This window comes from Marmota marmota, unplaced genomic scaffold, assembly GCF_001458135.2.
Source record: "Marmota marmota marmota unplaced genomic scaffold, marMar, whole genome shotgun sequence".
Taxonomy (NCBI): domain Eukaryota; kingdom Metazoa; phylum Chordata; class Mammalia; order Rodentia; family Sciuridae; genus Marmota; species Marmota marmota.
Genome location: NW_026000283.1, coordinates 11,278,739 through 11,294,137, shown reverse-complemented (window position 1 = coordinate 11,294,137; position 15,399 = coordinate 11,278,739). Strand labels below are relative to the sequence as shown.

At 34.6% G+C, this 15,399-nt stretch overlaps 1 protein-coding gene across 1 annotated transcript in view; it reads left to right on the top strand.

The window, feature by feature from the left end:
- The window catches only part of Dock11 (dedicator of cytokinesis 11), a 142,900-nt gene that overhangs the window by 88,514 nt on the left and 38,987 nt on the right, over positions 1–15,399 (top strand). Inside the window, exons 34-40 of the mRNA XM_048797110.1 lie at positions 1,585–1,651; positions 2,990–3,037; positions 4,531–4,673; positions 6,000–6,115; positions 7,641–7,778; positions 11,683–11,865; positions 14,666–14,779. Coding sequence (XP_048653067.1) covers positions 1,585–1,651; positions 2,990–3,037; positions 4,531–4,673; positions 6,000–6,115; positions 7,641–7,778; positions 11,683–11,865; positions 14,666–14,779 — 809 coding nt within the window. The remainder of the gene's footprint in view (positions 1–1,584; positions 1,652–2,989; positions 3,038–4,530; positions 4,674–5,999; positions 6,116–7,640; positions 7,779–11,682; positions 11,866–14,665; positions 14,780–15,399) is intronic.

Below are 15,399 nucleotides of genomic sequence, written 5' to 3'. Positions count from 1 at the left end.
CCAAAATGCATTGGGGGGGGGGGGGGACCGGAAGTCACTTCTAGCTTAATTTCTAAACCAAACCAAATTTAACTCTTAACATTTTTTATTACTGATGATTGATATTTTGTAATCGTTGAAAACTATCAGTATAGTAAAACAACTGGAAGTGGCCAAGTCAAAAGTCCACAAAGTCCCTAATCCCCTTCACCCCCTCCATAAAGGCAACATTGTTTCATCTTCCATCCCTATCTTCTGAGGTCTATAACTGGGTTGGAAATTGAGTCGTTTTCTTGGTTTTTGAGAAACTTAACAAATTTTTGATGTTGAGAGGAGGGTCTTCTGACACCATTAGCTATATCAGAGTAGAATAAAATGGAATTGAAAGTTAAGTAATGATAAGGTTTTAACATTTTTAATTTCTTTTTTTAAAAGGATCTTAGTGGTAGCGCTGGGGGGTTGTGGCTCAGCAGTAGAGCGCTCGCCTAGCATGTGCGAGGCCCTGGGTTCCATCCTAAATAAATAAATAAAATAAAGGTATTGTGTCCGACTACAACTAAAAAATAAACATTTTTTTAAAAAAGAATCTTAGTGGTGTGTTGGGGAAGTAAAGAAATGGATAAAAAGAAGTATATATGATTTAAGGGATTTTTCTATCTGAAATAGTTATTTCAAAGCTAGATAAGTAAGTAGAGAGAACACCAGAGTTTATAATTTAAAGGCAAATAGATGGAAGAAAGAAAATAAAGCTTAAAGCTCTTAGACTTTTGGATTCACAGAGCCCTTTGCATAGCAGGTAAAGGCTCCTCTCCTCAGAAAAATGCACACAAACTCACCATCTTGCATAAAATTTTGAGTTCATTAAAAACCCCAGGTCTAGCCGGGCAAGATGGCATACACCTGTTATCCTAGCAGCTGGGGAGGCTGAGACAGGAGGATTGGGAGTTCAAAGCCAGCCTCAGGAACTATGAGGCTGCTAAGCAACTCAGAGACACCTTGTCTCTAAATAAAATACAAAATAGGGCTGGTGGTCGAGTCCCCTGAGTTTAATCCCGGGTATCACCCCCACGCCCCACCCCCTAAAAAAATAAAAGCAAAACAAAAACTCCAGGTCTAAAATACAAACATAACTTCCCTTCCTTTGGCTTTAGGAATAATGTGGAGATTGATATAAACCATCCAAAAGAACATTTACAAAGGAAATTTGGGAATAGATGGGTATAGTAGCACATGCTTGTAATTCAGCAACTCGGGAGGCTGAGGCAAGGAAGATGGCAAGTTGGAAACCAACCTGAGCAAGTTAGCTAGAACCTGTCTCACAATAAGTAAAAAGGGCTAGGGATATAATGCAGTGGTGTAGTGCCCTTGGGTTCAATCCCAATCCCACCAAAAAAAAAAAACCTAGTGTGGAAACTGAAATACTTAGATTAAATGGTATATTTGCAGTTAATTCAAAAGGAAACTGATGAGCACTGGGAAGGGAGAGTGTATAGATAAAACTGTGAGTCAATAGGTTGTTGAAGCTGGATTATTGGTACTTGGGGATCTCACTGTCCTATTTGCTCATTATTTCAACATCTAATACTTTATTTGATCCATTTTCAGATACTCTCTTAACTTACTGGAATAAAGTATCTCCTCAGGAACTGATAAACATCCTTATACTTCTAGAGTAAGTTACATTAATTTATTTTAATAAACTTTCCCCTTATTTGGGGGATTTAAATGTTACCATTTTTTGGTTTTCAACAGCTTATTTGCTAAAAATGTAGAAAATGTTAAATAATTTTATTAATACAGAGGCTGGCATTCTTTACCCATAGATAGAAGAGAAAATATGAAGATGGAATACTTGCAGTATTACAGAAAATTAGCTAATAATAGACTGTCTTCACAGCCCTGCCTTTCTGTGATCTGGAAAACTAGAAGTGGTATCAGCTGTCCTCCATCATTTACTTGGAGCAGATGCTGGTTTAATGAGCAGCTTAAATGATTGGAGTTTATAATCTGTACTCTTATGTAGAGCTGGGTAATTCTCACTTCATAAAGACACTTGGATAAAACTAGTCTGAAGATGGGAAGTTGTCTTATATTGTATGCTGAGCTATTTTTTACATCATTATTAAATGCTAAAAGAAAAATCAGAATGAAATGCAAAAAATTTTTACATAAGTAGAACACATGATTTTATGTGCATGTGCAAAACACAAAGTGAATAATCAATGTATAATCACTTGATTTAAATCTCAAAATTTTGCAGATAATTTCTGCAGACTAAACAACAGTTAAGATTTTTGAAAAACACTGTAATTATACTGAAATATTTATTAATGAAAATATCTGATTTTGGGGGTTTGCTTCAAGAAAAGCAGAAGGAGTGCGAGTTCAAAGCTGACCTTAGCAATTTAGCAAGACCCTGTCTCTATAAAATATAAAAAAGGGCTGGGGATGTGGCTCAGTGGTTAATTGCCCTTGGGTTCCATCCCTGGTACCAAAAAAAAGAAAGGCAGAAAGTAAGGAGGGTGAAGGAAGATTTTGTTCAACCTGGGCAGAGGTTGAACATGAATGGCCATAATAATTGTAGAAACTGGAGGTATTTTAATGCCATTATACAAAATATAGACTATGCCCCACTTATAGGGCTTAAGAATTATTTTTATGTTAATTACTATGTTAGATACCTTTGCTATATATGTTACAGAACACAAAGGATGTTTTGCATTATCAGGGTTTTATTTAACTTGTTATTAGAATTGTATATAAAAATGAGGTAATTTGGTGCTGATGTAACTGTACTGAACAAATTTGGAAGGGTGTAATATGAGTACCAAACAAATTTTGGGAAGATGTAATATGACAATATAAGTAGTTGTATGGTATTTTTGTAAAAATATATTATAATATTATTTCAGTAGATAATTCTTTATTATCTCATAACTTCTGAATATTGTATGTTAAATTTGTAGCAGAAGGTACTATATTACTAACATCCTATTGTTTCCTTTTCTAGAGTATGTTTGTTTCACTTTAGATATATGGGGAAAAGAAACATAGCAAGGTAATTTCCATACCACTGCAGTATCCACTTTTCCTTCTCTCCCAATAGAGGACAATCTCATTCATGCCATGTGAAACACAGATTATTAATTTTAGGTTAACATTTAAGACATTCATGATTTATTTAGCATTTCCCAACTTGATATTTAAACTAATGAGAACTGATTTTTAAGTTTTTAAAAGGGTAAGGACTAGAGCAATATGGAAAGTTTATACCTTACAAGTTCTCTATACTTAAAACAGTTGCTTGTCTTTCTTTAAGGACTTCAAAAGGGGCTAGATACAGGTGAAGGTAGAAAATCATAAAATCAAGACCATTTTAAGATGTGTTTTTGCCTACAGTTTATCAATTTATCATCTCAATTACTAAGGTAAATAGAAATATCCCCAGTAGTGATTGGGACATATATTATATATAATTTATTTATTCTTTTTGCCTCTTAAATTCTAGTGAAATAAATACTTAAGGAAATGTTTGCAATGCCCCAAGGCAAAGGAAAATGAAGGGTACTTAAGCTTATGTCAGTAATACAAATTTTAGGAGTAGGGATTACTCATTAAAAGAACTCAAATACATGTTTTGTTTTGGTTTTTTTAGTGATCATGATTTTTAATTTTTTTTATTTATTTTTTTTATTGGTTGTTCAAAACATTATAAAGCTCTTGACATATCATATTTCATACATTAGATTCGAGTTGGTTATGAACTCCCAATTTTACCCCAAATACAGATTGCAGAATCACATCGGTTACACATCCACATTTTTACATAATGCCCTATTAGTAACTGTTGTATTCTGCTACCTTTCCTATCCTCTACTATCCCCGCTCCCTCCCCTCCCATCTTCTCTCTCTACCCCATCCACTGTAATTCATTTCTCTCCTTGTTTATTTTCCCTCAAATACATGTTGAATTTCATAGCACTTCCAAAAATCAAAGACTTTTAGATGGGGTTTATTGCTGCATCTCGAGAACATTAATGATGAGGGTTCTACTTTCCACCAGTATTTTTCCATGACTTAGAACTGATATGACCATTATTAAAATAAGCCTTAGCCTCTAGGATTCTGCCAGTTTCCCACTATTTTTATCAGACAAAGTTTTCTTCATTAGTTCATGTATGACCCAGTTGTACATTTTAAGTGGAACTGTAACATTATAGGAAAACAAAAATTGAGAAATCTTAGCCACAGCTTTTCTTAGGTCCTGTGAAAGAAATGAAACTTTTTGGAGTGTTGTTCACTCCATCCCAGTATTTTTGATGAGAAAGGGAGAAATGGGAGGCTCTTTCTAAATTCCTTACTTGCATTCTTATAATATAGACTGTTTTAAAGATTCATTAAAACTTCATACAATTTCCTGTGATACCTCCTTGAATGCAAGTAATAGTTGATACAATATTGAGCATAGTAGTATGTTTATATAGAAATTATATTTTGGCAATGAAATATGTTATTAAATACTTTAGTTCCTAATTGTAAATTTTATTTTAGGGTACATGATGCCTGGCTATCAAAACACTTTGGAATAGACCGAAAATCACAAACTATGCCAGCACTTCGAAACAGATCAGGAGTAATGCAGGCCCGACTTCAGCATCTTAGTAGCCTTGAAAGTTCTTTTACACTTAATCACAGTAAGTGATAATATATGTGGGGTACCCATGTGAAGGAGCTGTGTAATGTTATTCAACCCTAAGTCCTGGTTTAAATCACCAATATGATTGGAAAGTTTTTTTCCTTGTATGGATATGTTTCCATACCTCTGCTATATACTTATATATAATCATTTCATCATATATGACTAATCAGAAAATATGCATGGAATTCTCAACAATTATTTTTTTGTGTGTGTGTTGCTCATGGTCAAACCCAGGGCCTTCTACATCCCAGGCAAACACTCTACCACTAAGCCATATCTCTAGCCCAGAATTTTCAACAATTTAAATATGAGTAATTTAAAAATTTTTTCTTGGTATTAAAGAAATAAATTTTTTCCCTTGGAATTGCTGTTTTAGTCATATTTTGGTATTGGATATACTTTTATTCTGCTGTTAAGCTTTAATGCAAATATTGACATCTCAATAAATGGTATGTATACTATTTGTTTTGTTACTTGTTCATTTAATGATTACAGAACTACATATGCTGAGTTCACTGCAGAAATCGACTCTAAATTCCATTTTGGCAAAGTTATATTTCAGACAAGTTGAAATATTGACAAGGTAAATAGGACAAGGAGAGAAATCTTGCCCAACTGGGAAGCTGGAGGGTTATATAAATTGAAGCTATCCTCTGAAAAGTAAATATTAATAAAAACTCAGAATAAGAAAACTTTTGTTTTTGTACAGTCGTCTGGAGATTTCAGAAAAGGAAGCTAGTGAAGCTGGCTTAGTGGTATGGTCTAATAAAATAAAATAAAAAAGGATGTTTTTGGCAGATAGACCTTAAGATGATAGATTAAGGACCTTTAAAATTACAAATGTTAAAAGTTTCATCTTCTTGTGAAAGTATAAAGAACCTATTCCTTCTAATTTAGAAATAAGTCTCATATCATTGGTAATCAAAAACACCTTACCATAGAGCACCACTGTATATATGTAGCTAAATTTTTGTGGGTTTCTCATTTTTGCACAAATAATTAGTGGCACAGTCTAAAATGCCTCCTACGTTATTTTCTAGTTACATTACCATAGATCATCACTGAAATCATGCTGCCAAAGAATTGCACACCTAATTGTGTGCTACAGAGCTGTTGATAAAGAGGTTATGTGAACATTTAATGAAATTATTAAACCGGACGATATTTGATTAAGGAATAAATGTAGCGAAATCCATCAGGTCTGCTGGTTTTGCAAGCCTCCTTTCTTCTTTCTCGTCTCTCTGAGTCTTTGAGAAGTCATTTAATACCATTATGTGATTCTCTGTGTTGGACTAAGTTTTATTTACTTTTTAAATCCCAGGTTCTGCAACAACTGAAGCAGACATTTTCCACCAGGCACTTCTTGAAGGCAATACTGCTACTGAAGTTTCTCTAACAGTATTAGATACCATATCATTTTTCACCCAGTGCTTCAAGGTAAAGATGAAGGATAAAAATTCATTTGGTATCTTACAGAGAATACATTTTATAATAACTAATTAGAGACCAGATAAGCGTAGTGAAAAGGGCTGGTCTGAGCAGTGAGGTAATGTGGAAGGCAAACCTAGTTTGGCTACTGTGTGACCTTAGGAGGTCACTGGGGACTTTCTTGTCATCCATAAAATAAAGGAATTAACTAATTGGCTCTTAAGTTCCCTTCTGCCTCTTAAATTCTATTATTTTATTTTCATGGTTAGAAATAGTTTTCTTTCATACTTTGGAATATCTAATGATTTTAGTGGAAATTATGAGTAGATCAGTTTGCCCAAAGATCCATTGTGATAAGATAGATGCCCTGTCAGGATAGTTGATGTCCAGGCAAGCTGACTGGCTTCTCTAGTCAGAAGGTTTAGTTTTTTCTCAGATTTTTGCCTTTCAGTGCAAATTATTATTGCTATGATTTTAATAAGAGGGCAAAAGCAGTTATCTTTACAGAGTTGGTGAACTGGCTAAAATGGGATAATGGATGCGAGAGCACTTTGAAAGTAAAAATTACACAAGTATAATGTAAGGTCTCCTTAGTAGGAAAATCTAAAGGAGGGGTGGTGGGAATCTTATTTGCATTCTCTTGAATTATACAGATAATTTTCTTTCCTCCTTCTCTAAGTATTTCAGTTAATTCCTTCAGCCATTTCATGTATCAGCAAGTATCACATGTTTTCTCTCATGTGGAATCTAGAAAATGAAATTTAAAAGATGATATGAAAGTAGAACAAGGGAGAGTAGATAAGATCAAATCATGGTACATGCATGTATGGAAATGCCACAGTGAAATCCATTAATTTATATAGTCAATGTTGTAATTACTATAATGTTAAAAACTAAAACAAGGTTCACAAACTAATAGATATTTCTGTACAATTTGCTGTTTCTTTTATGTCTCTTTATAAGAGGCACTTAAGTAATTTACATGGTCTGTTTAATTGTGATACCTGTTATTATCTCTACCCATAGAGGGTTTAATTTATCACAAATGTCTAAACATGTCTTATACTAGACATAGTTTAGAAAGTAAATTAGATAATAGCCTTAAAATGGAACTGGTATTTTTCCTTAATTCTTTTTTTTTATTAGTTGCTCTTTCCTTAATTCTTACATTATTAAATCTCCCTCAGAGAAGTACAAAGGTGGTTGTCTTGTGGTTATTTTAAATTTACTGATTTCTTAATTGTTATAGGTTCATAATAATACTCTTCCCATACCAGGTGTGTATTTTGCTATGTTGTATTAGAAAAATATTTTTTCATCTATTTTAAATGCTGGACTTAAGTATTCTAATTATAGCTTATGTAGTATTTGGAGATTTCCAAGTTGAAAAGATGGTACAAATAGTTTTTAATGACATCTGAAACTTCAAATAGTATTTTCATAAGCAGGTATTGGTGCAATCAGTTCTCTCATTCTTGATGGAGCATAAACTTAAGTTTTTCTGCAAATTGTATTTTTTTCTCATGTTTTGTAGAGCCAGCTTTTAAACAATGATGGCCACAATCCATTAATGAAAAAAGTATTTGATATTCATCTAGCTTTTCTTAAAAATGGACAATCTGAAGTGTCACTGAAACATGTATTTGCCTCACTGAGAGCTTTCATCAGTAAGGTAAGGACAAAAGCTTTAGAGCTGCTAGTAGCTGTTTTTTATGGAAAAGGAAAGAGGAGAAAGATGATTATTGTGATGACATAAGGAAACATCAGCTAATGAAACCGTTAAGTACTGCCTTTGTAATTAAAGTACTAAACAACAAAATGCAAAAGAGGACTGGCAAGGAATCCCCTAAAATCAGAACCTGCTTTTGATTTCATCCTGTTACACATTTCCTATTCAAGAGTGCCATTTTCTTGCTGGTTGTCCTGGTACACATTGGTGATCCCATCAACTGGGAAAGCTGGGCAGGAGGATCACAAGTAGGAGGCCTCAGCAACTTAGCAAGGGTCTGTTTCGAAATAAAAATAAAAAGGGATGGGATTGTAGCTTTTTGTTAAAGTGTCTCTGGGTTCTATTGCTAGTACCTAAAAGAAACAAAAAGAGTGTTGTTTTCTTTTTCTCTAACTCTAAACTTAACCCCTTTTTTCCCCTTTGTGTGAGATTTAGAGATTGGACCCATGTACTCATGCATGCATGATGCCACTAAACTATACCCTTAGTCCAAGTATCATTTTCAAATTTCCAGATTTGCCAGTTTTTCTTTTGTCTTACTTCTTTTAAAAACTCTTACCATCTGGAAGTATATGAGCCATTAATATAGTCACATATAAGCACTTTGAAAGCAGGAACCAACTTTTTCGATGGTGGTATCTTGTATAGTATTTTGGAAATGATAGGTATCCTTCCTTTCAGTGCTACATTTTTTTATCCAAAATTAGAAATTAATTGAATTTGAAGCTTATTTTTAAGCTCCATTTATAATATAATTTATGAATAAAGAAATTTATGGAAAACTGAGTTCAACACAAGCATATTATAAGAAACTGAGAGAAAGAAATTCATAAGTAATTAATTTTATTGTCGGTAGGTACTTCTTGGATAGAGTATCTGAGGGCTTATTGTCCAATAGAGGGAAGCACACACATAAAAATACACTTCAATACCTGCACATAAACCAAAAAATAAAAATTGTATAGAAAACTAGGGTTAAACATGAGAAAAAGAGAAATGCTCTAATTTTGCAATCGTTTCTTTGCAGCAGTAGAGCTAAGATTTAGTATGGATTTAACAGAAAATGAAACTAAAGATGTAAATGAGGAATAGATCATTGTATACTCATCTCAAGAGTTGGACTTCATCTTTAGGCATCAGGTAGCCATGGGAAGGTTTTAAGCATGAAAGTAACACAATTATATTTGTATGAAGAGAAAATTGATTAGGGCCGGGTAAAATCTGTATAAAGTGATGGGGGAAGAGGGATTGGTAGCCATACCAAAGGCACTAAGAAGACTCATTCCTATGGGCTAGATAAGAGATGGGGCCCTGAAATAAGGTAGTGGCAGTGGATCTGGAGAGTCAAATGCAGATAGAAGACATGTTAAAAAAGAGAACTTTTTAGGATTTGGTCATCAATTTAGAGATAACATGATGTTGTCTTGGCTGATGGGGAAACATAGGAGGAAAACTGCATTTTAGGGTAAAAGTTAATGAGTTCTGTTTTGTAGACATGTTGAATGTAAGCTGTCTGTAATATATTTAGATACACAGTTCTTTGCTCCAGGGAGATCTGGATTGAAGGAGTAGGCTTAGTGTCATCTCCCACTCATCCATACTACATTTATCAAGTACCTTCTTGTGTCAAGTGCTGTACTAGGTTATGGAGATACAAAAGAAGCATACTCTCTGCCTTTAGGATACTTTCAGTGTTTTAGGAAGGAGAGAAAAATAAATAAAATAATTAGCAATTATAATAAGTTCTCGGAAGGAAATGGTGTGCAGGCATAGATGGTTGTCAAATTACAATGAGATTACATTCCAATAAATTCATTGAAAATATAGTAAGTCAAAATATAGGAACTCAAAAATGCCTTTAACACACCTTATTTATCGAATACCATAGCTTAGCAACACAGTATACTGTAGTCACATTTAGTTTTCCTCAACATCATGTGGCTGACTTGGAGCTATGGCTCACTGTCACTGCCCAGTATCACGAGAGAGTTTCATGTCTCATATTGCTAGCGCAGGTAAAGATCAAAATTCAAAGTACAATTCCAGCTGAACATGTAGTACTTTTGCACTACCACAAAAAGTTGAACCATCCTCATTTGGGGACCGCTCATAATGGTAAACTTTAGATAAGTTATTGCTTGAAAAATGAGATTTGAAATGTGAAAAGGGCCCAGCCTTATGAAAGCTTCAAGAAAGAAGATTTTAGGTAAACAAACATGCATATGAAAAGGCCTTGAGTCAGGAAAGAGTTTGGAATATTCTGGAAACTAAAAGAGCAGTGTAGCTGGAACTTAGTAAAATGTGGAGCATCAGTGTATAAGTGGTAGTTGAACTCAACTCTTTGGAGTGGTTTAAATTACTCTGGAGAGTATGTACAGGAAGAATCAAAAAAAGAATGTTTAAGACCAGAACATTGGAAAGAAAGAAAACAGATGGGGTTGCAAGAGGAATCATTGAAGATGATGAGACGGAGGCGTCATGGAGGTAGGAAAAAGGCCAAAGAAAAGGGAGATTATAGAAGCCAAAGGACCAAAGTTTCACATTGTTATGAAATACAGAGTGGACAAATAGAAAACAAAAACGGTTCATTAGAATTGACAATTAGGAGGTCTTTGATTTTAGCCATTGCCCTCTCAAAGTAGTAAGTGATATGTATAGAAGACTTACTTTAGGGATTTACCATGCTATAGCTGTGCTCACCCTTATATGTTTATTTTTAATCTAGAGTATCTGATCCCGCAAGAGTTGGCTTAATTTTCTGAAAACATTAATGAGATTTCCCAACCAGAAAACATAATTAGGCATCTTTTGTTTACATGATATTGCACTTGTTGTTAAGATGAGATAAAGAAGGTAGATTCCTATGACATGGATTTAAACTCAAGGTTCCCAAGAAGTAATTTTGAATTGGTGGCCTTCTAGCTTCACACACACTGAAAAATACCCATTCTGTACTTTGGGGCAGCTTATTGCTTGCTTGCCTATACCTGTAAGCATGGAAGACTGTAACAAACCATATATACACACATACATACATAAACACACACACACACACACACACACACACATATATATATATATATATATATATATATATATACACACACACACATACATATATCACCACACACATATAATATACTATATAATATATAATCATATGATATACATTATATATGTGTGTATATATATGTCTATAGTGTTTCACAAAGCATACTGAATACATTCTGAAGGTAACAAGTCTACTTGCCTGTTGTGGTAGGTAGTCATTTTAGTATTCTTTTTGCACAAAAATGTATGTGAACACTATTTATAAGTACAGGATGCACATGTGTGTACATATGCAGTTCATATTTTTTGTTAAAGGATCAAGTTTTATTGAATAGATTTCAACTATAATTTTCTCAGCACCTGGAAGTTCATAATATAAGGAACTGTGTAAATTTATATGCAAAAAAAAATAACAGTTTGTCTTTCCCATTTTTAAAGCCCCATTTGAGACCCATCATTCGTCATTTCAGGCATTCATTCTTTGAATACATATTATTGAGAACCTAATTATCATATATTTCAGACTATCTTGAGCTCTTCACAGGTCTCTAGCATTTATATCAATGCCTTTACATGTTATAGTACTGTACTGACTTGAATTGTTCTATCATCAACACATGTTGGTATTTATGTTAACTAATCCAGGCTTTCTTGAGAGGAGAGCCCCTCATGTTGATTTTTGTAACCTAAAAGCAACCAGCATAGTTTTGGGTGAATTTGTAATGGGGCACTTGACATTCAAGTGATTTTATGATTGAGTTTTCTGATATTTATTTCTGCTTTCCTTATTGTTTAGTTTCCTTCAGCCTTTTTCAAAGGAAGAGTAAATATGTGTGCTGCATTTTGTTATGAGGTTTTAAAGTGCTGTACCTCAAAGATTAGCTCAACCAGGAATGAAGCATCTGCACTTTTGTATCTTTTGATGAGAAACAACTTTGAGTATACCAAGAGGAAAACGTTTCTGAGGACACATTTGCAGGTTAGTGAAAACCCAAAGATCCTCTTCATCATCTTTCCTTACAATCTTTAGGCTCTAACAAGATCAAGATCCAGAGTGACCCCATCCAGTATTAGGTCAGACGTGGCCAGCCATCTAGCACTTGAATGTGGCTGGTTCAAGTTGAGATATGTTGAGACTCTGAAATGCACATAGGCTTTTCAAGACTAAGTATATAAAAAAGTAAAATACCTCATCAGGCATGGTAGCACATGTGTATAATCCCTGTTACTCAGGAGTCTGAGTCAGGAAGATCAGGAGTCTGATGCCAGCCTAAGCAACTTAGTAAGACGCTATCTCAAATTAAAAAATAAGCATAGCATGTTGGTGCACACCTGTAATCCCAGTGACTTGGGAGGCTAAGGCAAGGAGGACTGCAAGTTCAAGGCCATCCTTAGCAATTTTGTGAGTCCTGTCTCAAAGAATGAAAAGGGCCGGAGTTGTAACTCAGTGGTGAAGCACTTCTGGGTTAAATCCCTAGTAATAACCAATAAATAAAAATAAAAAGTCCTGGGGTGTAGCTCAGTGACATAGCGTGCTGGGTTCAATCCAAAGTATATTTTTTTAAAAAAGTAAAATATCTCAATTGTTTTATGTTTGATTTTTATGTTGAAAAGATATGTTGGATATATTAAATAAAATATGTTAAACTAAGTTTCACCTCTGTCTCTATCCAGTGTGGCTACTGGACAATTTAAACTTGCAAATGTGGTTCACATTATGTTTTCATTGGATTAGGCTGCATTGGATAAGAGTGCAGGCTCTGGTTTAGATGTTATGGGTAACCTGGAGCAAGTTAACTTCCTTAGCCTCTCAGTACCTTAATTTAATAGGGGTAAATATTAGTACCTACTTCATAGGACTTTCATAAGGATCAGATATGATGATCTTGTTAGATATTACATAACAGGTAATACAGTTTCTGTTTTTCATACTCTAGCATACTCACTTATTCATAAAACAAAAGAAATCAACCCAGGCCCAGTAGCATGCACCTGTATTCCTAGTTATGTGGAAATTTGAGGCTAGCCTGGGTGACGGAATTAGATTCAAGAGGGGACTGGGTGGAAGGAGGGAAGAGTCAGGGAGAGGAAGAGAGAGGGAGAAATTTCAAGATATATTTAAAAATGAAGACTTTAGAAAGAGATCCTGGCCTTAATCTGCTACTTATCTGCTATGTAATCCTAGGCAAGTTGTTATATCTGCTTAAACCAGTTTCCTCATCTATAAAATGAGGGCAAGATATTTCATCTTGCAGGGTTATAATGATGGTTAAAAATTAAGTGTGTAGTGCCTGGCACATAGTAGACACTTATTACATGATAGTTATTATTCAGCACCTCCGTATTGTTGTGCTTACTTGATGAAACCACTCTGAACATAATCAAAATTGTCACCACTTAGTTTGGTAGGTCTTTTTGTAACATAGGAAATCAGAAGCAGCTTGTTGGAAAATGCCATTAACAAAGTAAATATTTAATAATAATAAAAATGATAATAATAAGTACTTCCTTTAAAAATCTGCCATATAATTACTTTTGCATACAAGAGCCAGTCAGCATTACACATTACTTGTTTTTTTAATATCTTTATTTTATTTTATGTGGTGCCAAGAATCGAACCCAGTGCCTCACACATGCTGGGCAAGCATGCCACCATTTGAGCCACATCCCCTGCCCCAACGTATTATTTCATATATTACTTGCTTTTATATGAAGTGTCACTTGAATAGCCACCTTCCTCCAAAATATTCTTCTGATGAGTGTGCCAGTGTGCCTCAAGTTCCCCATTAAGATCCATTCTTCTGGGCCTAAGAATTGGTTCTGTCAACTTTTTTATTCAAATACAGATGAAATAATAAATGTGAAGACATAGAACAGTGTCTGTCACACACTATTGCTTAATAGTGTTAACTAAGTCAGGCGCTGGGTGCATGCCTGTAATCTCAGTGGCTGGGGAGCCTGAGGCAGGAGGATCAAGAGTTCAAAGCCAGCCTCAGCAATTTAATAAAGCACTAAGCAACTCAGTGAGGCCTTGTCTCTAAATTGAAAATAAAAAGGCCTGGGAGTGTGACTCAGTGGTTAAGTTCTCCTGGGTTCAATTTCCAGTACCTTAAAAAAAAAGCTAGTATGATATCCTCAATCCTCATAACAACTCAGTAATTGTTATATTCCCCACTGCACAAATGAGAAAAGTGAGATACAGAGACATTAAATAGATTTCCCAAAGCCACTTAATGAATAATTGATAAAGTCAAAATTTGACTTGAAGGCACTTTGACTCTAGAGTACACACTTCAGTAACTACTACTGTATCCTGCTTCCTAGGGTCAGTGATAAAGCTTCCAGCCATTAACAGTGTAGTGTGAATCTTTTTGGCATTCATCTGAGGTAGTCTCACAGACTAAAAGGTACCATCAAAGGCCATTGCTTAAACTGCTGTTAAATTGGTAGGTCTTGGCCAGAAACAAAGAAGGGAGCTGAGGCACTGGACTTGGGAGTCCAGCACACAAAAATAGACAAGTGAAAAGGAGTGAGAAACCATCAAATAAAAAACATAATTTATTCTCAAGTTTGCTATAGCTTCTACCTTGCAAGCACATTCAAAATGGAGAACTAATGATCATTGTATCAGCTTTTTCTGTAAAGAATCATTCATTGAAGTATTTAATATGAGTGTGTCTGTGCTTATACAATGATATGAATTAACAGCATTTGTTCTAAATATAATTTTTTTTGAAGTTTCTTCAAAAAACAAAAATAATGTTTGCTTCTTCCCACAGATAATAATCGCTGTAAGTCAGCTGATAGCTGATGTAGCACTAAGTGGAGGATCAAGATTTCAGGAGTCTTTATCTATTATTAATAATTTTGCAAATAGTGACAGACCTATGAAGGTATGTACTCATGTTGAATAATAAATTAAAGCCACTTTCAATATCAGGTTTATGCTCCTAGAGTAAAATTGTTATTAAATTCAGAGCCATTGATAGTAGAGAGTGCATGTTGAATGTGAGCTTCACAGGGCTTCATCTTGTATACCACTGGATCTCTTTAACACCTAGAACACAGTCTGGTACGTAGCAGATATTCAGTATGAGTTGAGTAGAAGGATGAATGACTAGACTGTGTAAACGAAATTATAATGGCTAATAGAGTTTGAATATTTCTCTGGGGTTGATTTTTTTTTTTTTTTTTCGGTTACCAATGGCATGTAGGGTAATGAATAAGATCAGGGTTAGCATTAGAGTTTGGGATAGGGTTTGAGCTAGAATGATGGGCTAGAGTTAGGACTATTAATAGGGTTAGAGTATTGGTTAGCCTAAGGATTAAATATAGGTCTAGGGATACCATTAGTGTTAGGGTTTTTCTTAGGTTAAGGGATAGCCATAGAGCTAGGGTTAATGCTAGAGTTATGGTTAGAATTAGGGTTAAATATAGGTTTAGAGCTCGGATTAGCGCTAGTTTGTATATTAGGGGTTAAGGCAAGATTTGGGTCATTGCCAATGTAAGAGTC